At 41.1% G+C, this 26,347-nt stretch overlaps 1 protein-coding gene across 4 annotated transcripts in view; it reads right to left on the bottom strand.

Annotated features, from left to right (window-relative positions):
* The window catches only part of LOC129179445 (atos homolog protein B), a 37,222-nt gene that overhangs the window by 6,782 nt on the left and 4,093 nt on the right, over positions 1 to 26,347 (bottom strand). For 2 of the 4 annotated variants that reach the window (XM_054772679.1, XM_054772675.1), the window contains exons 2-7: positions 15,463 to 15,626; positions 8,101 to 8,287; positions 7,885 to 7,984; positions 3,653 to 4,999; positions 665 to 723; positions 432 to 528 (exon numbers count right to left, since the gene is read on the bottom strand). In XM_054772679.1, coding sequence (XP_054628654.1) covers positions 432 to 528; positions 665 to 723; positions 3,653 to 4,840 — 1,344 coding nt within the window. In that variant the 5' untranslated portion in view covers positions 4,841 to 4,999; positions 7,885 to 7,984; positions 8,101 to 8,287; positions 15,463 to 15,626. Of the gene's footprint in view, positions 1 to 431; positions 529 to 664; positions 724 to 3,652; positions 5,000 to 7,884; positions 7,985 to 8,100; positions 8,288 to 15,462; positions 16,134 to 26,347 lie in introns of those variants that run through there. The other 2 variants (XM_054772676.1, XM_054772677.1) reach the window with 2 other exon arrangements.

Below are 26,347 nucleotides of genomic sequence, written 5' to 3'. Positions count from 1 at the left end.
AGCTACCATAAATGTCATTTTTGCAAATGTACCGTTCTCTTTGAAAACTCTAACAATGTAGAACATAATTACTGACAATATAGAACATATTTAAGCAAAGATGAATCATGTCAAGGACCTGAACTGCCCATTTCACGTTAATGGTTGTTTGCAATAAATTACTCTAACTTTTTTGTTTCTCTCCCATTTTGCATTTTGAAGCTCTACTTAGAATCTCCTTAAGATCCAACAGTGCAAAAATGTAAATTCTTGCATTCTTGCACAATTTTGATCAGGAGTGTATTATATAAGGATGACAGATAGAGCCGGCAGTGTCACATAAAATATAGAACAATTATTTCCACTAAATATGTAGAGGCGGGGTACGTGGAGCAAAGAACCACCCAACTAATGAGAACAGCACTGACTGGTCACTGCAAGGCTATTTTTACCTCAAAGTTGCCTAAAAGTGACCTGCTGATGGAAGAAGAGGGCCAGCTGGACCGAGCCGAGGTTCTGCTATCGGCATGTCTGCCACTGCGTAGCTGCCTGGTGAACACAAGCAGCACATACCAGAGCATAATGGTCAGGTAAAAGTCGAGGGATTTTCAATTCCTAGCTGACCGTTTCATGTAAATAATGTATGTTTCTCTCACACATTTCTCCAGTGACGAACAATACTCACCTTTTTAGACGTGCACCACCTTTTAGTCGCCTCCCTGACCTTGTGCAGTCTGTGGCGCACTAAACACAAAGAATGGAGGAGCATTCAATGTATTATTCTCTGAAGACAAGTTTTTAAAATGGCAATGTTTCCCAAACTTGCATATCGAACAAATATGGGAATATAATTTAAGTACAAAGCAAAAAAAAAGAATGTTTTTATTTGGCAGTAACTGATAACATTGTTGTGTTTGCTTACTTGTATTGTATTGTATTGTATTGTATTGTATTGTACTTTATTTATCAAACAGCAGGGAAATGCACTTGTTACAGCAGCAAGCAAGATACGCAAGTAAAGAATACAATAATACTTATTGGCTATTACTGTTGCGTAATATGAACAAATGCTTACCGCAAATCCATTCATGCTAAAGGTCACCCAGCTGCCAGGTGACCCTTTGCTACGTCTTCGCTCGCTCAGCCCTCTCCTGACCAGTCATCTTAGCCTCATCACGTCGTCACGCAACACATCACGAAATTAAATCAAAGCCAAAGATTCAGACGGCCTATGATGACTGTGATGTCATCACTTCTAACTTCGCTCCGTTGCCACCATGTGCCTTGCTGTCCCTCGAACCTCTTTGCTTTTGAACCTGTGAACTCTATCGTCACATCACACCACTCACGGAAACCTAAACTCAAAGCTCTTTCTCGTCTTCCATGTGTTCACGTATTCACTTCCAGAACAGTACGAGAGGACGCATGTACCATTGTGTGTACTTATGTGCATGTGCATGCACTCAACCCAGAACAATGGATGCTGTATACCCGTCAATGGGCTTCATTCTGGAGATACTCTGCTTGTTCCAGACAGTCATGACAATGCTTGATCTTCCACTTCAATACAACAAATGTCTTATTTCCACTGTTGCGTTTATTCTGGACGCTGACAACTAAACCAACTGGTAAACAATTTGATGGAATTGGAATCGGAAAAAAGCTGGCTCGGGGACCAACACAATGTACCCCACTAGGCATTTTCCAGTTGTTTTTGATACTGCATAAAGTAGAGCTGAACAAATGTATCGAACCACCATCCGATGTCAAGTTAACAGCATTGGCAATCATGTTTTATATTTCGGTAATGTTTACGTAGTAGTACCAATATGTAGCAGCTCTTTAAGCAAAATGATGCTAACTTATAATTATTGCTATGTGTGAAGACAGAAAAAAATGCTAAAGCACATCATTTCTTCATTAAGATTATAGTTCAGATCAATTTATAGTTATTTACTTGCATTTGTTGCAGTGGTTGAATATTATGAATGTTGATCATTTCTGACTCCTCAAACAACTAATTAATTATGTTTTATTAATTACCAGCAGCCACCATTTCAGGAAGGAAGCCATCTATTGAAAGTTTGTACTTTGGCCCAGATTGCAATGACAACATATTTCTTATCACCATCAAAGTTAAAGACACAGAAGCCATTTTTTCCTCAAGCACTATTACAAACACACAAGTTTTAACAAGCTCTAAATAAAACTCCAGTTCTGTGCGCACAGAAACTATCCCCAATCAAATCAACTTGTACATTAAAAAAAAACAGTACTCCAACGCTGTGTATGATATTTGGATATCTGGACGTCCATTGTACAGTACAGGCCAAAGGTTTGGACACACACAACACAACTGATGGTCCCAACCCCATTAATAAGGCAGGAAATTCCACTAAGTAACCCCAACAAGGCACACCTGTGAAGTGAAAACTATTTCAGGAGACGACCTCATGAAGCTCATTGAGAGAACACCAAGGGTTTGCAGCGCTATCAAAAAAGCAAAGGGTGGCCACTTTGAGGAATCTAAAATATAAGACATGTTTATTTCACACTTTTTTTGTTACGTAATTCCATGAGTTCATTCATAGTTTTGATGCCTTCAGTGAGAATCTACCATGTAAATAATAATGAAAATAAAGAAAACATGGTGTATCCAAACTTTTAGCCTGTGCTGTGCAGTTGCAAAAAGGTGCACACTAAAGATGCTAAATTATTCAAACCCCACTGTAAATTATATTTGCAAAATTAACAAATGTAGTAGTTTTCAGTAAAATCAACACACTGAAAATCTAAACAAAATCGGTATTACAAGTGGCCCTCATTTATTAGTAGGGGTGCACGATAATTGTCGGACCAACAGTTATCGGGCCAATATGAGGAATTATGACAACATACCAATAAATCAGTTAATATTAAAAAATAGCTCCGATGAGGAGAGATTACCCATACTGTGCTGTCGGTGGGTTAGCGTGAACAAATCAAGCGCTCGTTTTCTGTGATGTGCTGCAAACGACCTGTCGTACCGTCCACCCGGGCTCACTTGTAAACAAACATTGCGTTGATAAGTGTGGGACTTCTCACTGTTTCAGAGAAAGACATTTTGCCAAATGTTCCAAATTCTCTGCAAACATTCCACGATGAGGGGAAAACAAACATCAAGCGTCAACACATTGAACCTTATCAGCCACCTAAACCAGAAACATTGCTACGACACCCGGGACCTGGGGCTTGGGGCTTGTTCCTTTCACTGCATAGTTTTAAAAGTGCAAACGGTTTGCCAGAGATGACCCAAGGTCATCATGGATGACCAGCCCTTTACCATTGTTAAGATACTACTTTTTGTCACCTAGTATCACAAATGTTTGTCATACAAATTGTATTTGCTAAGGGCAAATCTACAGGCACAGTTTGTCAAATCCAACCTTTGAGTCGTTATTACCTCCAGGTGTGCACAAACTACAGTTCAATCTAAGTTTTTAAAAATAATAGATACAAAACGCGATCAGTTATCGGTATGAGATATTGGTCTTGAGAAGCAGGAAGATACTGGTATCGGCTTGAAAAGAAAACATACTGTGCACCCCTAACTACAAGTTTGCACATTGCGCAAATCAATGTACTTTGCAATGGGGATTTGCATAATTTAGAGTGTGTGAGGAGTGTGGCTGACCTTGGAGCGTTCTCTTGCAGAAGGAAGAAGGTGGTTCCAGAAAGGAGCAGCTTTTGCATCAGTACTGCGACACGATGCAGGTCCCAGTCCAGGAGCCAGCAATGACAGCCTGCTCCTCTTCGAAGTTGAAGGTCCCTCATCTTCTGAGCAGGACTCCACGGTTTCGCTCGGGGACAGCAACCTCTTCTTTGCTGGCCAGTGGCCCGCTGAAGACAAACGGTGGCCATTACTGCTGGGAGTCTTCTCCCAGGAAGACAGTCCATTACAGGAGGAGGCCGCAGCCTGGGTAGCACTTCGCTCAGGCGGGGAGGATTCCAGTCCCGCTTCCCACTCTGTAGCCTCTCCAGGTTCTTGTAGTTCTGTGTGGTGTGGAGGGGAGAAGGGCCCTGGGGGGCTCGTGGGGCTAGCAGGACTTGGGGTCTCATATGTGGGCATGTCGTACAAATGAGGACTGGGTTGCCCTCCAGCTGTGCCATTGCTACAACTCTCATTTCCAGGGCTTCCTATTGAATAGGTGGGTGTGCGGCCCCCATTAGGTGGATCAGGTTTGACTGAGCTCCCATGAGAATAGCCCTGGTCACAGTAGTGCCCGTGAGGGTCACACACTGGAGGTGATTTTGGCGAGCGGGGAGAAAACACATCAGGGATCGGCCTGTCGTGATTGTGCTGAGCTGGACGCCGGGAGGGGTTGTGGCTTGGGGAGAGGGGAGGAGATCTGGGCAGCACTACTCCCTCAGAGTCTCTGTGCTCCATTTGTGGGCAAGAATATAGAGAACCAGAACCACCAGAGCTCTTTACTAAGCCCAACCCCACTGCTGGCATGGGGGCTGGCCCACACAACACCCCTCCCTCTAACACGTCTATGTCAGAACAGTCTGCCACAAGGGGGCGCTTGTGAGTCAACTGGGGCTCCTCTAGCCCACGTTTCACACCCATCCGAACAGGCCTCTGTTGAGGATCATTGTGGGATTCTGTGGCAGTAGAAAAACCACCTAACTGGGAGAAAATAGAGAGCTGGTAAACCTTTTGATGACGTAAATCCTCTTGGTCAAAGTGCCTGGCAGCCCCTGGTCTAACCCCTGAGTCCAGGCCGTGTGCAGGGGCCGTAGGAGGAGGCAGGTCCCCCTCGTGGGCTGGAAGCTCTAGTTGAGCTTTTTTGTGGGCCAACTCCACATGAATGTGCCGCATGTTTTGTTTGCCAGAGGATGACAGTACTGACTGTGTGTGCAACAGGGTCCTCGCGACGCCACAGGGCAGAAACGGATGTTATACAGGAATGTGAAGTCCTATAGTTCCTGTTGTGTGGCTGTCATCCAGCGTGAAGCAAGAAGATGAGTTGCACAGCACCTGAGAGGAAAGAAAACCATGAAATAATTAAAGATTGCATTTAAGATTGGGTATAATGACATTTTATAGGTCTTTTAGGAAATGATCATGGATACTACATCAGGTTCATAAGTGAATTGCTTTAACATGGTACACAGTATTGCACAACAAAGACTAGACCCCTTACAGTCACTCCTCGTTATTTGGCGCTTCGAATTTTGCAGCTTCACTCAATCACGTTTTTTCAGAAATGAATGAATAAGTCATTCTGTTTCGTGGTTGAATACGGCCTATGATTAATCCAAAAAAATTGCATATTTAAGCAAATTTAGGGTATTTTTTGCCTAAATCAAGCATTTATGCATAAAAATGTCTAAATGAACTAAACTAAGAATATATGGCATTCAGAAAAACATGATGTTATGTACTATTCTGCCCCTGGGTTGATCGCTGGATCAACTTTTATTGCAGGTTTGAATTATCTCACAACAGGCACAATAATAATAACACAATAATCATCATAATAATAACAATAGCTACTGCTGTGCCCGTAATCCAATCCAAGCTAAAACTCTTCTTTCACACCACACGGCGGAAAACAGTTATTGCAACACACATGTGCACCAGTCTTATTTATGTCCCAAATGGCTTATTTTCTCTGTTTATGACGACTATATTGGGTAATACGAGTGTAAAGGTGACTATAGGGGTGTTGTTTCATGTCTAGAGGGCTCTAATAATGTTAAAAATCATATTTAGAAGGCAATAAACAGGTTTTCTATGCTCTAACTATGAAAATATTTCATTTCAAAATAAGGAATCCTACTTCGTGGAAATTCACTTATCACACTCGGGTCTGGAACCAATTAACTGTGATAAACGAAGGATTACTGCATATTGTCACAAGGGACAATATATAGTAACGTATATTGTCACAAGAGACAATATATATACTATACAATATTATACTATACTAATGAAATAGAATACAATACAAAACTATAGACATTAAACTTAGATATACTTTAGAGTAGTCAGTGTACAGCTTGTACAGTATAGATTTACTACCCACTGAAAATGACAGTCACAACCATTCTTCTCTAAATAGCTGGCAGCACAAGCGAGTAGCAAGATAATTGTGTCTTGCCTACAGTCAAGCATGGTGGTGGTAGCATCACTGTCACATCACTGTAAAGCAGAGCATGATCCCCTTCCCTTGAGGATCTGGGCCACATAGCAGTTTTCCAACATGATGATGAGCTAAAATACATACAGATGTATTATGTAGTATGAACCTACGCAGCTGTTGTCAGCTATTTATACAATTTTCAGTGGACAGTACATCTTTACTGCTATGCAAGCTGTACACTCACTACTCTAAAGTACATCTAAAGTATACTGTATCTAAGTTTAATGTCTATAGTTTTGTCCCTTGAGAAGATATACTGGAATAAAAACGTTTGTTGAAACAAACGTTTGTGAGATACTGAGTAGCACGTTAAAGAGGTTCAGGTTTTTTGACATGAAGTTGCATGACATCCCCATCAACAGTGTAGTGCATCATTATTGACTTACCCCCTACTTCGTCCCGTGAGCAGAGTTCTGGTCAGTTTTTGGTATTGAAGAAAGTAGTTCCAAATAGTTGGTGGGGTCACAAACAAGATGCGTTCAAGAGTAATACTTTTTATAAAAACATTTTCCATGAAAAAGTCAAGACCTCACATTCACTTGGCGCTTTTCTCTTCCTTCATATCACTGCGTGCGGCCTCCTGTCAACTGTTGCGCACCTTTACATCACCTGTATTATAATGTTCACATGGTTGGACGATGCCCGTGTGATGCGAGAGAGCTAAAGCGAGAGCTAGAGTGGTAAACACATTATCACAAAAGAAAAAATGGCGTGGACTTGTAATTACCTGAGCTATAACAACAAGAATGTGTCTGAATCACACTATATATTCCATCGCTGTCTTGTGACGGACATTGCTATTAGGCAACTATGGCTTCCTGCCATTGGTACATAGTGGGGAACAAAGTGACCAGGATGAAAAAGCTTTGTGTGTGTAGTGTAAACTTGATAATAACGTTCCTACATGCCCAGGACAGACGAAGAAACATATTATGAAGAGTTCTGCTGTTCCAGAGCCCCGGATAAGAACTAGCCACTAGTTAATTAGATGCCTCCAACTAAACGGTATTAAAGCTGTAATGGTATTAAACGATATTACACTGTCAACAAGTGCACCACCATTTGTCGGCCACCCTGTCTCTCAAAGCTACAGCTGTGGGTGCAGCTTCAGTTTGGACCACTTATCTGTCCCTCCTCTCTCTCTCTGCCTGTTCTAACTTCAACTAACGAAGTTCGGCATCAGTGGATTCAGGTTCATAAAGCTGTCCTTTTGGCTTTGTGGTAAAAGGAAAGTCGTCACTCGTTTCGTAGTCAGACATATTTAGTTTCACTATCCCTGCAGCAACACTGTGATGAAAAGGTGTGCAATAGTTGACAGGCAATAGCGCGCATTTTATACGAAATGAGAGAAAATAGTGATTGTGACGTTTTACTTTTTTTTTTTACGGAAAACGGTTTTGTGATGCAAACGTATTAGTCTTTTGAACATATTGTTTTGAGAAGCAAAACGCTTTACTTTTTTGACCCCACCAATTAACCGGAACTACTTTCTACAAAACCAAAAACTGACGAGAACTCTGCTCAGGGGACGAAGTGGGGGAAAAGTCGCCGTTGTTGCACTACACTGCTGATGGGGATGTCATACAACTTCATGTCAAAAAACCTCAACTATCTCTTTAAAGCTCCCACTTCTTGTGATGCTGTGCATACATGATGGAAATGAAGTGATACATTCAATTTGTCTCATTTTGCTGCAAATCAAAACTTTGCGCCTCACCTCTGTGCCTGTCCTTGTCTAATTCCGCCAACGTGGACACAAAGCATCTGGAAATCGTGTCCACAAAAAAGGGTCTACACAAGCAACATCACCAAAGGATCTGGCAAGGAAAGACAACATAATCATTTGTGACAAATTGTCCTTAAATATTGTACATTCCTTCCTAGCTGTTCATTTGAACTTCTCGACTTGTTATTGTGAGGAGTGCCTACTAACCTACTAAGTGTCTTGTCAGTGCTGCAACAGGCTCCTGAGAGAAGGTTCTCCTGAAGAGGAACCAGAGGTGACTCTAGTGGGACTCCATCTGTGATTGGCTGATAGCCACACATGACCACCCTTGTCACCTGGGCGTGGCTTGCAGAATTTCTGTGTCATCATGACAGGGTCATAACATCCGGAATCCCTGCAGAGACAGAGACCATACCAAGTCAGCACGAAGCAGTTTGCATTTTGATCTGCTCATGTTAATAATCAAGCATTAAAACAGAAGTTCAGAACACGAAGAGCGATTCTCCCATCACATAAAATATATTTTTCCATAGTTAATGAAGGAAGGTTAGTCAAAAGCCCGTATTGTGCATAGACTGTACGTGCATGCTTAAAGAGCAACAAATAGCGATCGGTAAGAGTAGCATTTCGCTAATCGAGAAATGTTTCTTTTGAATGGTTACATTTACACTCTTGAACACAACAAGACCACAAACAGAAGATTCCTCCAATCACAAGAAATTTGAAACTGGGATAAAGCCTAGTGGAGCATGCCTGACCCACTTGGACCAGAAGTTGGGAATGTACCGGGGGGGCGGTGTCACAGTGAAAATGTTGCCGTGGCAACAAGTAGCCCAAGGATAACGGTTCCTTTGTACTTGGTCACAAAGAGGAAGAAGAAAAGCAAGAAAGGAGGGTAGTGGAGGTGGTGGTGTTGAGGGGAGTGAAGTGTGATGGGGTTTTTTTTTTTTTTTGGGGGGGGGGGGGGGGGGGGGTGCTGAAGATGCTAGTCCAAGAAATATCTGTACATGACAAAATAGCAGAGGAAGAAAATAAATTACCCACTTCACTGTAATTGAGTAGCTTTTGTGTATTTGTACCTTTTATTTTATTGTCATTTTAAAAATGTTTGTCTATACTTTTCCTGAAGCATGTTTTTTACTTTTAATTGTATTTATTTGTGTTGCATTATTTAAAAAAAAAAACCTGCTTTGAGATTTGTACCACCTGTTTCTTGTTTGCAGTGCACAGAAATAACTAGTAACGTTTTTACTTATACTTGAGTAGAAGTACTGCAAAATAACTACTTTTACTTGTGTGCGGTATATCCCCGTCTGCAAATTACACATTCTCATTGATGTGTGGACGACATATCTACCTAAAAATGTGAACACAAGCTTTTTCTCACTGATTGAAATGGAGCTTCTTTTTGTGTGTGCCGCCATTTTGATTTACAGTGGATTATGAGGGGGATCTTGCTGTGTTGCTGTGTGCCGCGTGTGTCCTCCTTGTTTAATTACTCCGCAAGTTGTACACTTTGCGACTGCCAATATGTCGCACTAGCTTCTTTCACACAGAGATACTGTCAAATTAGTCACATTAGACCCGTAACAGTAGAGACAGCACTTATTGCCCAGTGCCTTTTATACAGAACCCAACAACGTGGGATGCTGTCGCAACTTTTGACACAGCGACTCAGCAATACTTGTTGGACAGTGACAATTGTCTTCAGCACAACAGGGCAGGAGAACAGAGCCTTCCGCAATAAACTTTACACCTCCGTCCCAGTATTGTGGATTAACCTTATAAAAAGGTGTAAGGTGAACCGCCTCTTTTATGGAACTGATCCTCACAAAGCTAGACCTCTTAAAAAAAAAAAAAAAAAAAAAGAAAGTTGGTGGTGCCATTTATACCAAACAAATGGCAAGGAGAACAGGTGGAAAAAGGCTGGCTTGTAATTTACAGTCAGGCAGACAGCTAGACGTACCTGACACCCTGCCTATGATCTTCCACGTCTATAACAACAAAGCAGAAAGACTATTTTAGGAATAATGATCAAGTGGAAGGACATACATACTTTGCAGTCAAAACGGGTGTTATACTGTATCCTCAAAGGGAGGACGGTGTTCAAAAGAGCAGAGAGATGCTGAGAAATTGTACCAGGTACCACCACCACCACACACGACCAATTACCTTTGAGACAACATGAGGCGTGAAGCCTTTGTCACCTGCAATTACTCACATGACATGTGGCCCCCTCCGCAATCCCACAGCGTCTACCTTTGAGAGGTTAGAACACTCACTATCATGATGTAAACTAATGAACTTGCTGTTATCATGGTTACACTCATACTAGGTAGCAACTCACAGGGCTATTTCAGTCAAACAGATCCAGATAACAAATAAAAGACTCAACATAGCAGCAGAAATTAACTACTATAAGTACAGGTGGGGTCGCTTAAGGCAAAGGCCCCGAAGGGGCGGAAAGAGGGTTGGGGGGGATGGGTAAGTAGAGTGGTATAGAATCACACACAGTCAACAGTGAGTATTTATAGTCATCCCCTGTGTCAGAGATCACTAGAGCACCCAAGGGCTCGATGCTAGGTCCCACTTGATTTCTGACCCTGTTTTGAACTGGCAATGACTTCTGAGACTTTGCAGAGGGCACACAACCAATCTTAGGAGGAGGAGGAAAGCACAAAGAGTTTACCCAAGGCAATGCTCCGGGTTGCTCAGTGGGTGTGCTCAAAGCACGTACAAGTTTCAAGTTCTGTGACTAAAATGAAAATGAACACAATCATTGTCGCTGAACATAACATTGTCATTTTTTTCCCCCAAAAAGAAACACACCCTTACCTCCAGAAAAAGAACAATGTGCAACTCTAATCTACTTCTGCAATATAGACGTAGCCCCACCTGCTATAAGAATGAAGTGAGTCACACAAGCTCTGGTTTGCTTTGCTTTTTGGCATCTACGTAGGGAGAGGAAACCAAAATAGGAGTAATTCCAAGTGCGCAAATAGTCTGATCCTAACATTAAATAACATAAATACAGTTTAGCATTAGCAAAAGGAAATCAACCATTCATTTTCAACACCGCCCCCAGAACTCCACTATAATACAATGCAGAAAACCCTTGAAGAAATGAGAATATGGGGACTGTCAGAAAGCTGTTTTTCATAAAGAACTGTGCAAAGACTTCCAACCCAAAGCTGGTCATTTTACAATTATATGATTGTATGTGGACAGTGCAGTGAGAGCTTTAGCTTTCATTACAAATCCACAGGCCACCCCATCCTATAAAAAAAAAAAAAACACTACCTAAAAATACTACAACAACTCATCACTATCCTGTGTATTCATCCATATCCAGTATATATAAAGGAACACAGCAGCATGTCTTGGTTTCAGTTCTGATGTCTTGTGTGACATCCAACTTTCACTTCTTAGGTGTGGGATCTTTTTGTTGTAGAATGGTTTGTGTCTACATAAGCCTTAGTAATATATATGCAGGTTAGGGGGTTGCAGAGTTCACAGCCTGTACCTAGCCTCAGGAAATACCCCCACCTTTGACCTGTGTGTCTCCACCACGACACTTACATGCTTGCTTTTGTGTTTGTGTGCACGTGGCATCTCTACTTTGGAAAGACGTCGTATACAGTACTGAATATATAAGATTTTAATTTACAAGGCCAAACAATTCTAATTCGGATCAGCACCAAGTTGTATCCTTTTTTAATACTCTCCTGAATTTTACTAGTAAGATTCCTGCGTTATTCAAAAAGGAATTAAGAATACCTACTCTACTGTTATAAATGATTTAAAAATTAAGCGCTGACTTGCATTTTGCATGCTTTATTTTAAATTGAACACAAATAAAAGCAAGTAAAAAAAAAAATACCATTTTGCTGTCCATACACACAGCCATCTCACCTTTACACATTTACAAAAAAAATGATGTGATGTATAAGTTGCAGGCTTTATTAGTAGCAAAGACATGTCGTGTCTTTTGGGTACAGTTGCATGCTTCGCTAAAAGCTATCTGAAAAATCAAAATGGAATTTTGAAAAAAATGTAAACTTGTGCTAGCCTTCATCCTAAACACACACACTGATGCACAACAACGTCATAAAAGACAACAGGTGTTACAGACACTTAATAGTGTTCGCTAGTAACCCTGCCACATAGGCTAGCTATTTTTAATACCCTAAATCTGCTAATTATGAAGAAACGCCTGACTTATTTTATTGGTCTTGTAAAAGTGACAATAAAGTTCTATTCTATTCTATTCTGATCTAGTCCACATGTTGCCATATACAAACATGAAATAATATATGTCCAATTAGGAGCCTTTTACACAGCACAGCTTTAGCTTTAATTAAAAATCTAAAAATTGTGTCTGCTCGAACAGTATTTTGGCAGGTGAAAACACAAACCTTTCAAAATGTGACTCAGAGGTTCAAATTCTGACGGTAAATGCCAGCATTTGTTATGCCTTTTTTTCCTGTGTCCCTGTTCTGTATCATCAGCACCGACATAACGAAATATGGGGATAAAGTCAACCTGGACACTTTCCAGCTTCTGAGGGAGTATCAGCTGTTACAGAGGCAGTGTGACACCAGGGTGTGTGGGAATTATCAAATTAACCTGGTGCTTCTGTTGCCCTGTAGAGCTGACATTAATTTTACTGTCTAACAAGTAATTTTTTTAAACAGTCATGTGGAAAAATTACGACAGTCCCCTTGTACACAAAAGAGTGAACATAAAGTACATACAATTTGGCAAAACATGCACCCCTACTACAGTATGTAATGGTAACGGTTTAATTTTACTTGAACATGCATACACGTTACAATGGAATACATCACATAGTTAATTTCGCAGTTCCACATGTCCAAAAAAAGTAGGAAGAAGCAAAGCTTATTTAATCCTACCCCTCGTCCATCCATCCATTTTCTATGCCGCTTCTCCTCATTAGGGCCGCGGGGGTATTCTGGAGCCTATCCCAGCTGACTTCCGGCGACAGGCGGGGTACACCCTGGACTGGTCGCCAGTCCAATCGCAGGGCATCAGCTGAAATTCCTTACGTAGTCCCTCTACTTCTTGGTCATCAGTATTGGCAAATTTTAAGGTGATTTTTGATGCGCCATTGAAAAAAAAAAAAAATAGTTACATACACGAGATATAACGCTCCTCACACACAGCTACAACATACAGCTACTGGCCAGATTAGCTGTCGGGACAGTTTTACCAAGAGTTTTCTGGAGATTCTTTCAAGTTCAAAGATATTCTTTGATGTTCATTGTCATATAAAAGCTCCTCAGCTGCAGATTTCTTCCATTGCTCGCGACACACATCCACAGTCCAGGACAACACTTTTTTAATTGCTGCTACATTGAACAACTTATCCAGCTGTGCGTCGTGCAGCTTCTGTACTGGCCTCTACACAGACATCATCACATTTCTTCACTTCCTGTATTCCAGTGTAGTCCTGACCAGTTAATACATGGGGAAATGATACAATGGAAGATGATTGTATCATTTTGACACAAATGATTGTTGCCTGTGCTATTATTTTCTGACAAGATAATAGCGCTGTTATTCAACCCCAATGTTAGGCCACATAAGTCGGACAGACTTGAAGTTTTTCACCCAACTTAATGTGCCCTACAAAACACCCACTGTGAGTTAAGGTGGTTTAGCCAAATCACCATCAAATTTGTTCCACACCTTTAGATGACAGGCACATGTCTAAAATTTTAGCAAGATTAGTTGAAAGCAAAGCGTTTTCTAGGGCATTAGCAAGTAATTGACCACAGGCCATTGACACTTTGTCTAATGATTAAAGCTTTCAGGACATCTGTAATACAAATATGCTAGCATGTCTTCTGAAGCATTCCGAGCACAATCCACAGGGGGCGCCAAAAACATCATTTATGTCACACCAGATGATGGGACTACATCTACAGGGGATCCCTGCACATTTGTGATTCAGCATTTATGGATGGGCAAATTTGTGGCTTTTGGTCAAAAATGTTTCATCTTAGTATGTTTTTATTATATATTTTTATTATTTTTTTCTCTGAAAATAGGCCGTTTTTTTTGTAGAAAACGCATCTCATTGACCATACGTCAGTAATAATTCATAAATGCATCCATCCATCATATTTCTATGATGCTTATCCTCATTAGGATCGCAGGGTATGCTGGAGCCTATCCCAGCTGACTTCGGGCGACAGGCGGGGTACACCCTGGACTGGTCGCCAGCCAATCGCAGGGCACATATAGACAAACAACCATTCACACTAACATTCATACCTATGGACAATTTAGAGTCTCCAATTAACCTAACATGCATGTTTTTGGAATGTGGGAGGAAACAGGAGTACCCGGAGAAAACCCACACGCGCACGGGGAGAACATGCAAACTCTACACAGAAATGCCCAACAGAGATTCAAACCCAGGTCTTCCCGATCTCCAGACTGTGACTGTGTGGCCAAATGCATATAATATATAATAATATAGGTAAAATGTACAGCATATATGTTAGAAAGCCCACAATTTTGACTTGTTTATGTCTTATGTCTTGTTTTTTTGGTCAAGGGTTGAGATTTCGGTTTGTTAGGTTTGTTGGTCCTTGAATGCACCATAGTTGTGTGCACTACACTGTGACTCCGATTCCATCATCGATTATCTTACATTATCATACATTAGTGATCAATTTGAATTATTTAGGGATTAAGCCTGGATTGTGTCCCAAGGGAACAATGGCATTTGAAAAGAGAAGGGGGGTGGATTCTGGAGCTGAATTTAATATAATAATTGCAACACTTTTAATGCAAACAATCTGAAATCGGAGGACAAAGTCAAAGTCAAGCTAGAGTTTGGAGTGGGACAATTACAGGCAAAACCCGGGTTTGGTGGGGTCTGTAGTCCGTGTAGAAAAAGGCTTTACGTTTACGTCATGTAAACGTATTCCGTGTCCTCAGTTACACCGAGCGGAGGTAGCATTGCGTCAGCACTCAAGTTAACAGCCTCCCAAATTCCTCTTGATTGTCTCATCAGTTCTGAGCGAGACCCCACCCGAGCTGCATGGTGAGCTCTTCAACAGACAATCACACGTGCATAATTTTTAAAACACAAGCTCAGTGTGCTCTAGCTTTGCCATCAAACCGGTGATTAGATTGCAGGAGGAGGAGTGTGGTAATCTGATGTCACGTCGTAGACATGGGGGATGGAATGACAGCTGACTGTGTGTGTGTGTTGTACATGCATGGGAGTGTGTGTTTATGAGTCAACACAGAAACAGGAAGTTAGGTTGATTGAAACTTTTAGACCTCTGAGTGAGATGGTGATTCACTAAACACTCACAGCTACAATAGCCAAGCTTGTGTGCGTGCGTGCGTGTGTGTGTGTGACTGGGGGGTGTCATCTAAACTAAGCTGGCTCAGTGAGGCATAGTTGCTGAGAAGGCTGTTTGACAATCTCGCCGTCCCTCTGTCATGTGGCCATTTTGGGGGCAGACGACAGAGCCCAGCTGACAACATGACAACAATATATAGCAGCGAGGGAGAACCTGTGACACTCACCCCCGACACCAGCAAAGCTTCTTCTTCTGTTTAGTCTGGCCGAGGTGTCTTCTACGTCCTCCAGGTCAGATCGCCTTGCCTCTTCTTTGCTGTACTTCCTCCAGAAGTAGCTAAGAGTCACCTCGCTCGCTTGTTTTGGCAGGCTTCTTTCCTCTTCCTCCGCCCTGAGTCACACACATGCATACAACTCAGAAAGCCATCAACAACTCTCAGGCCCCCCACCCATTCTTTCTCTCTCTCTCTCTCTCTCTCTCTCTCTCTCTCTTTCTCCCTAACTGCCCCCCTTCCCTCTTTCTTCCTTTCTCTCATTGGCGCCACTCCACACCATCTTGAGCACAAAAGCTTCCTCACATGCTCGTTCCTCTCCTACTCCTCACCCCCTCATCTCTTCCTCCAATACTGCACCTCCTTTAAAGCGTCTCTCAGGATTGCACCCTCCCTCACTTTACTGTTTTCTTCCTTCCTCTCAGCTGTTAGTAGAGTTAGGCCTGCTTTGCTCACTCAGCACAGAGGACATGACCAGGGAGGAAGAGGAGGGGGGTGGTTATGGTATTAGCTGATTGGCTAGAGAAAAGGGGGGTCATGTAGTGGTTGGGATGCTGATAGGCTAAGGGAAGAGAGGAGGCATGGGCTAACAAAGCTCCGCCCACCTGCTCCTGCGTGGCCAGTTGTGCAGTAGAAAAGGAGCACTCAAACAATGTGAGTTTGTGTTAAATGTCTGCCAATGACAGCTCCCAGCAGCGTGTGTGTGGTGGTGGGCGGTACGAGGCTCTCTCGTGCATGTCTGAGGATATGTTTTTTGTATGACAGCAAGTGTAAAGTTACACAGATGACAAGCTGCAACGACTAAAAACACTGTTAATATGTACTCCAGGCCTGGGGTTGGCAATGTCACTTAAAGAAAAGAAACACGACAAACAAGCACACCAACTGCTAGTCCTCCAAAATAGTCTTCTGATAGATACCCTGTGTCTGCAATAAAGACTAGGTAAGTAATGTGGCTTTGGAGGACGCAGTTGCGATGCAGTCAGTGTACACTTTACTGGAGAAGCTAAGTTATAAGAAATGCTATGACAGCACTGTATTCCGCCACTACTGTTTGGACTGCTATGTAATTCCACATGTCCAGACTGAAGAATAGACATTTTTTCCCCACTACAAGTATATGATCTTTTAAACCATTACCGGTAACATATGCTAGCCAGTAGTGGTGTTTTTAGATTTTTTTTGTTTCAAAAGGGTTTTGTGAGGTCTGATTTTTTTGAGAAGGTATTTTTGTGCAAATTAATGGACTACACTGCTGATGCTGAGATGTCATACAACTTCATGTCAAAAAATCTGAACTATCCCTTTAATTTAAGCCAAAAATATGTTAAATATGGTCAAACATGCACATTTTTGACGAATAATAGGGTGTAGTCAACAACGAAACACCGGTCAATTATTAGCATATTTTGAAAAACCGTGATAGAGTGAAGCTGCGAAATTTGAGGCACGACAAGATAATAGGTCTGCTTTCATGGATAACTAGGGAAATTAAAAACATCTTAAATATACTTCTTAAAATAAGCAAAATGATCCACCAACAGTAAAAGTTATCACTTCTTAGTAGACACTGAAATACACATCTTTTTGAAAACAGAGGACATGCTCACGAAGGTGCAGGTATGTCACATCTATCTATAAAAGGTAGAACAAGGCCTGTTGTTACAAGATCATGAGTAAAAGATAGATTCTTTATTAATCTTCAAGAGAAATTCACATTTCCAGCAGCTCTGTGTAAGTGTCATAATAACTTTTCCAGAGTAAATGTACAGTAAGTATACATTTACTGTGACTGGTGGGGACATCACTCATATGACCCAAATTCTCAGCCCAAATATGGACAGTAGAGCATTAAAAAATATGCTTTGTCTGCAAATTACAGTTTTTCCAGCTTTGTGTGACTGTCTATATGTGAAACACCCATTTTGACATGATCATTTATGTAAACAAAGCCTTAAGATGCACATATCAATACATTCCACCCTCTTCTCCCCTCCTTTGCTATCTTATTTGCACACACACATTGTGTGCAGCATGTGTATTACATGCGGCCTGCACCAGGCTTATCTGAAGCAGGAGTGCAGATAGAGAATGTGGAAAAAGTTTATCAGCTGAGCACCAGGGGAGGCGTGTTGGGAACGTGTGCATTGTGCCATCTGTGTGCTAATAAGGGCCATGGTGTTGACGAGGCAAGAACTATTCCTGAACATCATGATGGTGGAGGAGGAAGACGCACTTTGTGGGAGGAGATTAAGTGCACCAAGAAACATGCCTGAAGCTGTCAAGAAGACGCACAGTGCACTGCTCTACCAGTTTCGTTTGTTGTAGACACAAACATATCTCACTGGGTGAACTTTATCTTTATTTAGCAAACTCAGGGAGAGTTATCAGACGTGTGCTGGTCCTGACATGTGAGACCAAGCTATTGATAGCACCGTCCCACTGTCTTACTCCTCACTGACTTCTGTCTCCTGTTCTGTCTCCAACACATGACAGAAACACTTACTGCTGTTAACTTTTGCATGCTAAACACATTATCGGTTTCGTTAGTCACAATCATATACACTGTCTGGATCAGGAATTTGCAAAAATTTAAATGCCTTCCATGCAATAGGCAGCTTCTTCTTCACACTATTTGGTAAATTACATTGACGTCAAATACTCGCTAAAAGTCAATGGAACCATGTAGAAAGTTAATGACAGAGTATTAATGAAAAAGGTATTCACTACCTAAATATATCGTATTAACGCCTTTATTCATTTAACTGCAGAGTCTCGGGGTATTGGGTGCATGGTCTACAAAAGCAAATAACCACCAGTAATTGTAATTAGCACCAGGTTAAAAAACGTTGGCATTAACTTCTTGATGTATTTTCATCGACACCACAAGATGGAATTACAGGAGGGTCTCCGTTTATGAACGAGTTCTGTTCCTGTTACGAGGTGTACGTAAAGTTTCAGTGCAAGTCGGAACTTGAACCTAATTTATCACCTTTGTCACTCACACTGTACGTAGAACACACAAATGGCATATATAATACAGTACTGAAAAGATTAAATACAAAACTAAATGAAACGGTAATAAACAAAGATGCAACTTATCACGGTCGATGTCATAGGAGCAGGTCCTTTACATGCTCGAGGACACGATAGAGAGAAACAGCCAGTGTTGATGGCTGTTCCTCTCCTTTCTGAGCATTACTGATGTCTACTTTCCAGAGGGTTCACGAGACACTCCGTTCACGGGACGAGACAATACACGAGATTGGGCCTACGAAAACGATACAAGATTTTAGCATTACTTTTAAGAAAAGTACGATGAAAAAATACATGATAATGTATGGCAATCTAATAATTTAATTTCTACTACCTTAAACTCTTGTGCACTCTGTGTGTATGCTAGCGGCCCCGCCTACGTCTACTGAGACAAAGAGACTGTAAGCCTGACAAAAGGGCTCACTCCATTCATGCTGTTGTTCTGTGGAACAAATGCGCCAAGGTGCTGCAACCAATGCACAGAGTGAACCGTCTTTCTGCCAGTTTGGAGGCGGGAGACAAGGAAAACGGACACGTATGCGCATGGCAATATATTGAAGTCAGCAAAATGATCGAGTTCATTTTCATTTATAGTGTGATTTATTTATTTATTTATTATCATCCCAGGTATAGTGCCCACGTGGCAGTTTTTTTTCTGAACGAGAAATCTTGTCACGTTTTAATCTTGAGAAATCTTGTGACGCCCCTGCTAAATTCACTTCCTTTTCTTCGGGGCACTCCCAGGGGGGGAATTTTTATTTGTATTTTTCACAAACAGTGTTCATTTGTGTCATAGAGTAAAAGAAGCACTGTATGTTCATTCACCTAACAATTTGAGGGAAGAGCTGCTGCCTATATTGGTATCAATTTATATTGTTTTGATTGATATAATGAGGTGTTGGACAGTATCAGGATATCGGTAAAAAAGCCATGTAGGAATTCTGCCTCGCACTTGGGAGACATGAAGGGCGGAAGGTTGGCGAGGGAGAACGGTGGCTATGTTGTGTAGCTATGCAAAATTATGCATAGTTCCACTGCGTGCACGTAACTAGTTCTCAAGCGAGTTTTGCATTTACGAAAGAAACTGCTTAGGTCAAAGCTAAGTTTTTATTTAATTTACAGGTGTGGGAAACACAAAATGTTCTAAATGCATTCACAGTATCATGAGTGGTCAGCCTCAGGCAGCTTAATCAACCTCTGCATGCACTTTAAAATGTAGGTTGTGCACTTGATGTACTCTTTACAATTAAGTCATCGTTTTCTCATAAATGCTGGCTGAGCAGTTTGCTTCTTACAGGTATTACAACATTGGTTCTGCTTGCTGTTGCGCAATAAATACTTTTTAAGACATTACCATGAGGTCAACAAGAGCTACGTTGGGTTGTTGCATTTGAAATTTCACAAGCAACACCCTCTCTCCAAATATGGAGACAACCTTACGGCATTTCCACTTACACACACACGCAAACTATTGCACATTTATCTCCAATTAACAGGCAATGTTGCCTTCCGAATTTGAAGGGAAAAGTTTTTGACAAACAGAATACGTCTTCTGCATTGTACCTATAAATAAAGACATGCGAGGACAGGAGAGGAGAGGACATTGAAGACATGGGACACTGAAAGACTGAGAAAAACATTTTTGTGGTCTGCTGCTGCTGCTTTTCCACAGCAAAGTTTGCCTAAACAATTTAACAGGGACTTTCTGCGGCCTTACTGCACTTCCACCTCCAAACACGAACCATTGCATATTTCTGTCCATTTCGGAGCCTATGTTGCCGTCCACGTATGGAGGGAAAGGGGCGTGCCTTCTGCATAAAGCTCAGCCCACCTATTCAATGGCAGCCGAGGAGAGAGAAGCGTTGAAAACAAACTCACATTCCACTATGATGAACATGCACTGATGGCAAGCGTTTGTTTTTATTGTCTTTATAATAATGTAGCAGGTGGGACTTTTATCAAGTGAAACACTTGAAAATATTCACAAACATTTCATGTAATGAGACAAGGAGAGGAAGAAGGGAGGTGGAGGAAGGGTGGGAAGGGGACGTGTGGGTATTGTGTGTCTGCGTGTGAAGAGGGTGGGTGGATATGGGGAGTAATACTTAGCATGTTTAAAGAGACACAGTTATTCAATATACATGTTAGTGTAAGTACACAAGCATGTGTACTACATTCATGAGCTGAAAGCTGGCGTCTCAGTGGAGCAAAAGGCAAACAGTGGACGACAGGAAATCTGGAACGTTTCGCCAATTTCACAAGTGTTGAATTGAGCATGCAATGGCGGCTTCGTAATTTCTGTGATGCAATGTGTTTGGTTTTACTGTAACTTGGCGTCAGAGTATGATGTTATTACCGTGGAAATACTCAAGTTAGAAATTATTAGCAATTCTGAAGAGCCATGAGCGAGCTCTCTCATGTTACAGCAGGTTTCTACAGTAGACTTATTTTTGTGTGTTTGGCACCCAGACCTTCTTGTTTGTATTTGCAAGTGTAACAATTGGGTGATACAAGGTTTCCGTGGAAAGGCATGTTTGAGCAGCTGGGTGTGGATGTGTAAGCTAACAAAGTGGGAAGGACGCAGGTCTACTTAGGAGTTAGCATTGACTGTATTGTCTTGGAAAACACTGGGTGTGCCCTTTATAAACAAATACATTAACAACATTAACAACTGCCTCTAGTGTAGCACCATCATAGTAGGAACATGTGATTATAACCACAGAGCAAGAAATTAAGCTATTACAAAGCAGGAACCTGGTACACACTCTCTCTGTCCTGGCTGCTAAGTACAACATGGGTACGTCAACAATAATAACAAAAGCACTGAATAAATATGACACTCCAGTTCAGTAAGTGTGCTGCTCCCTGCCTGAGTGCCTGGCCCCGCCCCCCTCACACAGAGAGCAGCGAGGTGCCGCTGCCTGCCTCACTCACTCACTCGACTGGAGAAGCGCCAAAAGAAACTGCAATTTTTTACACCATGGTAAGCTGTGACTTTGTAAATCAATACAATACTACACTTTAGTGCCAGGCTGTCAGGGCCCGTCAAGGAGACATAGTTTTTTCACGCCAATTTAACCCATATACTGGTTATCAGCCAAAATATAGGATATCGGCCAATATATCGGACATAGACATTTTTTTAGCCCACATAATCGGTATTGGCCCCAAAAATCCCATATCGTTTGGGCTCTAATAAAAGTGTTCTAAATGTACTAAAATACAAATCCAGTTTAAGGCAATACAAGCTGTTGAACTGCCACTAGGTGTCATTAGTAACATGCACCAGGCATGATCGACAGGCTTTTTATTTTTTATTGTCGGTTTGAATTATCTCACAACAGGCACAATAATAACAATAATCGATCATCATCATCATCATCATCATCATCGTAATCATAATCATAATAATATGGGCTACAGTTGTGGCCGTACTTACTACGTCTAAAAGTCAACTCTGATTCCGTGGCGTCACTTCTTGTCCACACGTCCGGAAGACATTTATTGAAACACACACAAGCGTGACTTTTATTTAAGTCTTAAATGGCTGATTTTCTCAGATTAATATATATCATATTGGGTAATGTGAGTGTAAATGTGACTGTAGGGGTGTTATTTCATGTCTAGAGGGCTCCAACAATATTAAAAACCAAATGTAGAAGGTTGAGAATGGGTTTTCTATGCTCTAACTACAAAAATATTTGACTCCTGCTTCGTGGAAACTCACCACGATAAACGAGGGATCACGGTATGTATGATGGCCACAGTTCGACTCTGGAAGAGATTACTTCTATTTCAATTCTTTCCTTGACAAATTGATTCTAAATCTGAACACGTATTATACTGTCCCTACCACAGCAAGCAAATTGTTCCCATGTTTGTTCACATTCCAGAAGGAAAATGAAGTGAAGAAAAAAAAAAAAAAAATCACATGATTGATACACAGTGGTAGAAATTTAGCAAAACACATCAGAAAGGAAACGCAGATATAGGGAGGAGTGTGGCACCCCTGAATCTTTGGTGACATGCCAGCCCAGCTCACAGAATGGAATGTTCCACAGAAATATGCTGCCTATTCATGAAGGACAGAAAATCAAGTAGTTTCTCTCCACCTCTCACGTTTTAGGCCCTCAGCCCTTAATTCTGCAGCTATCGTTCGCTTTTAGCTCACTCCTCCTATTCTCACTGCGTCTCTGCCATTCTTCAATCCCCTTTGGGCATCTGTTTCATTTTCCTCAATTCAGCCTTCCCAGAAATCCTTTAAAATTATGTTTTCTTGTAATGCTTGAAGAACATCAGAGTGGTGATGTGGATTGGTCAAAAGGAAATTACAGTGTATCTTAACCAGAAAACCTGTTAAAGAATGCAAATGCTTGGGTTTAATCATTTTCAGTTATAATGACGGGTCAAACAACGATACAGATTCCTTACTAATAGCCTACATTTCTTTCGAGGCACAGCTGCTCTTCCCTTTCGCTTTAGATTGGGGAGGTAACGAAGGTGGAGGACAGAGAGAGGCCGAGCATAGGTTAATCCTGAGATCAGTCCAACACACATAAACAAACACAGCCCTTAAGCAGCAGTTAGAGAGAAGATTTAGTTGCACAGGAGCTTTGTTTTGAGCAGAGATGTACTGGTATAAGAAAAAAAAAGAAAAAGAAAAAATAGCTTTAGTTAAGTCAGCAAGCACACCTGGTAGTGTGACTGATATGTCTGAAAGCCATCATATGACGGGAAAAAAGTTTGGTATTTACTATAAGGAAGCATTTGTTCCATTCATGCGACACCATATTCTTGAAAGAGTTTCTTGTGTACAGTGCTTCACAGTAAATACACAAAAGAATTGCAACACATCGCTTCATCAATTTCTTACTGTAAATGCAGGTGTCGAAGTACTTTCTGTGATCACAATAGAGTCACTACACTATGCGCTTGCACCTGTTTGTACTGGCGTACCAATTCCCTCATCACTCATTCCTTTCATACACACACAAACACACATACTCAGGGGAATTTCTGAATTTTCGGAATTTCTTTTTGGAAAAAAAAAAAACCATTCGTATGTCCATATAGTATATTTTGAATATGCTTTGCTCTATACCACTACAGTGCTCTTGGTGCTTGGCTTTTTATTTTCTTTTGACGCAAGTGAACAATGGCCACTGAAGAGAGACAGGGAGGGTTTTGGAGCTGGATCTAATCTTACATTGAAAATTCAAATGTCGAGCTGAAATCGGAGGAGAACACTAACGTCAAGCTAGCAGTAAGGTTTGGATGTGGAGGAGCGAGCCGGCGTAGCGTACAGTAGCAACGCAACAGCATAATTGAGGCTTTATTATAGTGTAAAAAAAATAAATATATACTTTTTTTTAATGGGCGTCTTAACTACTTGCGTTTATTTTCCTATTCGCGGGTGGTCTCGGAACATACCCGCATGAACAGTACTAGCAAACATGCACCATATCATGCATAATCAGTGTATGACATACCATGAATGAACTACACAAGTATGATCAAAAACTCAACTGAACGTGTCCCTTTCCTGCTTTATTACTCCATGAACTAAACAGAACCTGCCAAAAGCTGACAAACAGCAGCAGTTGACAGCAATGTTGCGGCTCAGTTGCTTTCTGAATTCTAATGGAGGACACACATACAAACATCAGTACGAAAATACACTCGATGCACCGCGAGAGACACGCATACAAATAAAACGCCCGAGATATTCATCTAAGATAAACAAAAACCTTGAGGGCTCTGCACTTTTTTTCCTGTGTGTGCATGCCATCTGAGCTGCACTTACTTTGGCTGTAACTGTGGAAACAAACACACACGCACGCGCACACAGACACAGCTTTAAAACACTTTTGGGGGATATGATTTAGTAGTGCTTTCCAGCCAAAAGGAAACACAGAGTAAATGCTTTCCTTCCATGTTCGATCTAAAAAGTAGTTACTGAGATGATAGGTTGCACACGTACAAAGGTAATAATGCTCAATTTTGATTGACACCGTCAGAAGGATACAGTATATATTTAACGATAGATGAATTACTGTTTGTAGTATGCATGGCATTATATACCAGTCATGCTGGAGAACTATGAACAATAGCCACTTGTTTTAATGACAAGTCTGGGGGGCTAGGACGATATATAGAGGACAACCAGGCTGAGTGGTAGGGGGAGCACGGAGCGATCAGGTCTAAGCTCAATAAGCTCAACTGTGACCTATATAACGCACTTATCAGAACCTGTACGTTGTGCATTCTGTGACATTGGTTGAATGTCACACAATGTGGAGCGATTGGATGGCCAGAGTTAATCTTTAATCTATAGAGATAGTTTTCACTGATGGTGATTAAGTATGAGTCATACATCTTTAATCTTTGACAGTCTTGGGGATACAGTTGGGAAAAGCTGATGAAACGTGAAAGACGTGAGGAAAACTGGTTGGAAGTTGGTAGAGCAGTGCAAATTGCAGGGGGTACGTGGAAACATTTAATTTCCAAAATGATGAGTAAATATTGTCGGTGAGACAATAAAATGGAATGTGTGCGCTACAACTAGTTTCTCCGGGGAGAGAATAACAATAACCAGGGGCACAAATGCGCCAAAATCCTAACAGTTGTGTTACATTCTACTTTTGGAGAATTATCAACAGGTATGAGTGAGCGGGTACTCATGGTATGACAAAAAGGCTCTGGGGTTACACGAGACAAAAAAGATTCGAAAACACTGTGAGAGAGAATCAACTGACAAAAATGTTCAAAACACACTACTCAAAAAGTTAGGGATATTCAGCTTTTGGGTGAAATTTCCGGCTGAACCTAAAATGCACTGCAACCTTGTGCATATATATATATATATATATATATATATATATATATATATATATATATGTATTTTTTATTTTTTTTGCTTTTGTTTTTTTAAGGAAAGGGAAGGAAAAAAAGAAAAGAGGAAAAAAAGGGGGAAGGGAAAAGAAAAAACAAAAAAAAGAAAAAAATTCTTTCTTTATTCATATTTAACTTATATATATATATATATATATTTTTTTTTTTTTTTTGGTCTTACGGTCATCTATTATGTATTATTATCCTGATTACCACAGAAAACATGACATGGAACGCAGGAAGTGAATAAAACAAGTGAAACAAGTGTTGTAATAGATGTGGAATAGATAGGGGGTAGGATTAAATAAGCTTTGCTTCTTCCTACTCCTTTTGGACATGTGGAACTGTCAAAGAATGAGTCATGAGATGTGTTCCATTGTAACCTTCATGTTCAAATAAACTAAAAACCAAACCAAACCTTTACAAGTGAACTTAATTTGACCTTTTCTCAACTTTTGAATGCGCATATCCAACTGTTCAATATTACAGTACAACTTGCTGTTCTCTACCAAGGAGCTGAATGGTACAGTAAATAGTACAGTAAACAGGCGTGTGATCCATTTCTTGGTTCAATTAGAACTTGTACTTAAACAGTTCTCTTCCTCATGCTGTTCATATATTGACATCATAAAACAGACCAAGACGACTCCTAATAATTGGCCAATGGTACCTCGTCATTGTGAAGTGGGAAGTGGCCACTGAGCTTAGAGTGTCACAGAGTCTCATCAGCAAGCTGTAGTGCAATTTCACCTAAAAGCCGAATATCCCTAAAGCCAAGGGTCACAACCGGACATACGACTTTTTGGCCGTGCGATTTGTGGCGTTCCCCCAATCGCTGTGTTTTTTTTGTTTTGTTTTTTTCTCTTGCAAAACGTAGTTGTGGTGACCATGAAGGAGTAAGATCACCACGCAC

This window comes from Dunckerocampus dactyliophorus, chromosome 4, assembly GCF_027744805.1.
Source record: "Dunckerocampus dactyliophorus isolate RoL2022-P2 chromosome 4, RoL_Ddac_1.1, whole genome shotgun sequence".
In the NCBI taxonomy this organism is placed as follows: Eukaryota; Metazoa; Chordata; class Actinopteri; order Syngnathiformes; family Syngnathidae; genus Dunckerocampus; species Dunckerocampus dactyliophorus.
This window is presented reverse-complemented; position numbering and strand designations above follow the sequence as displayed.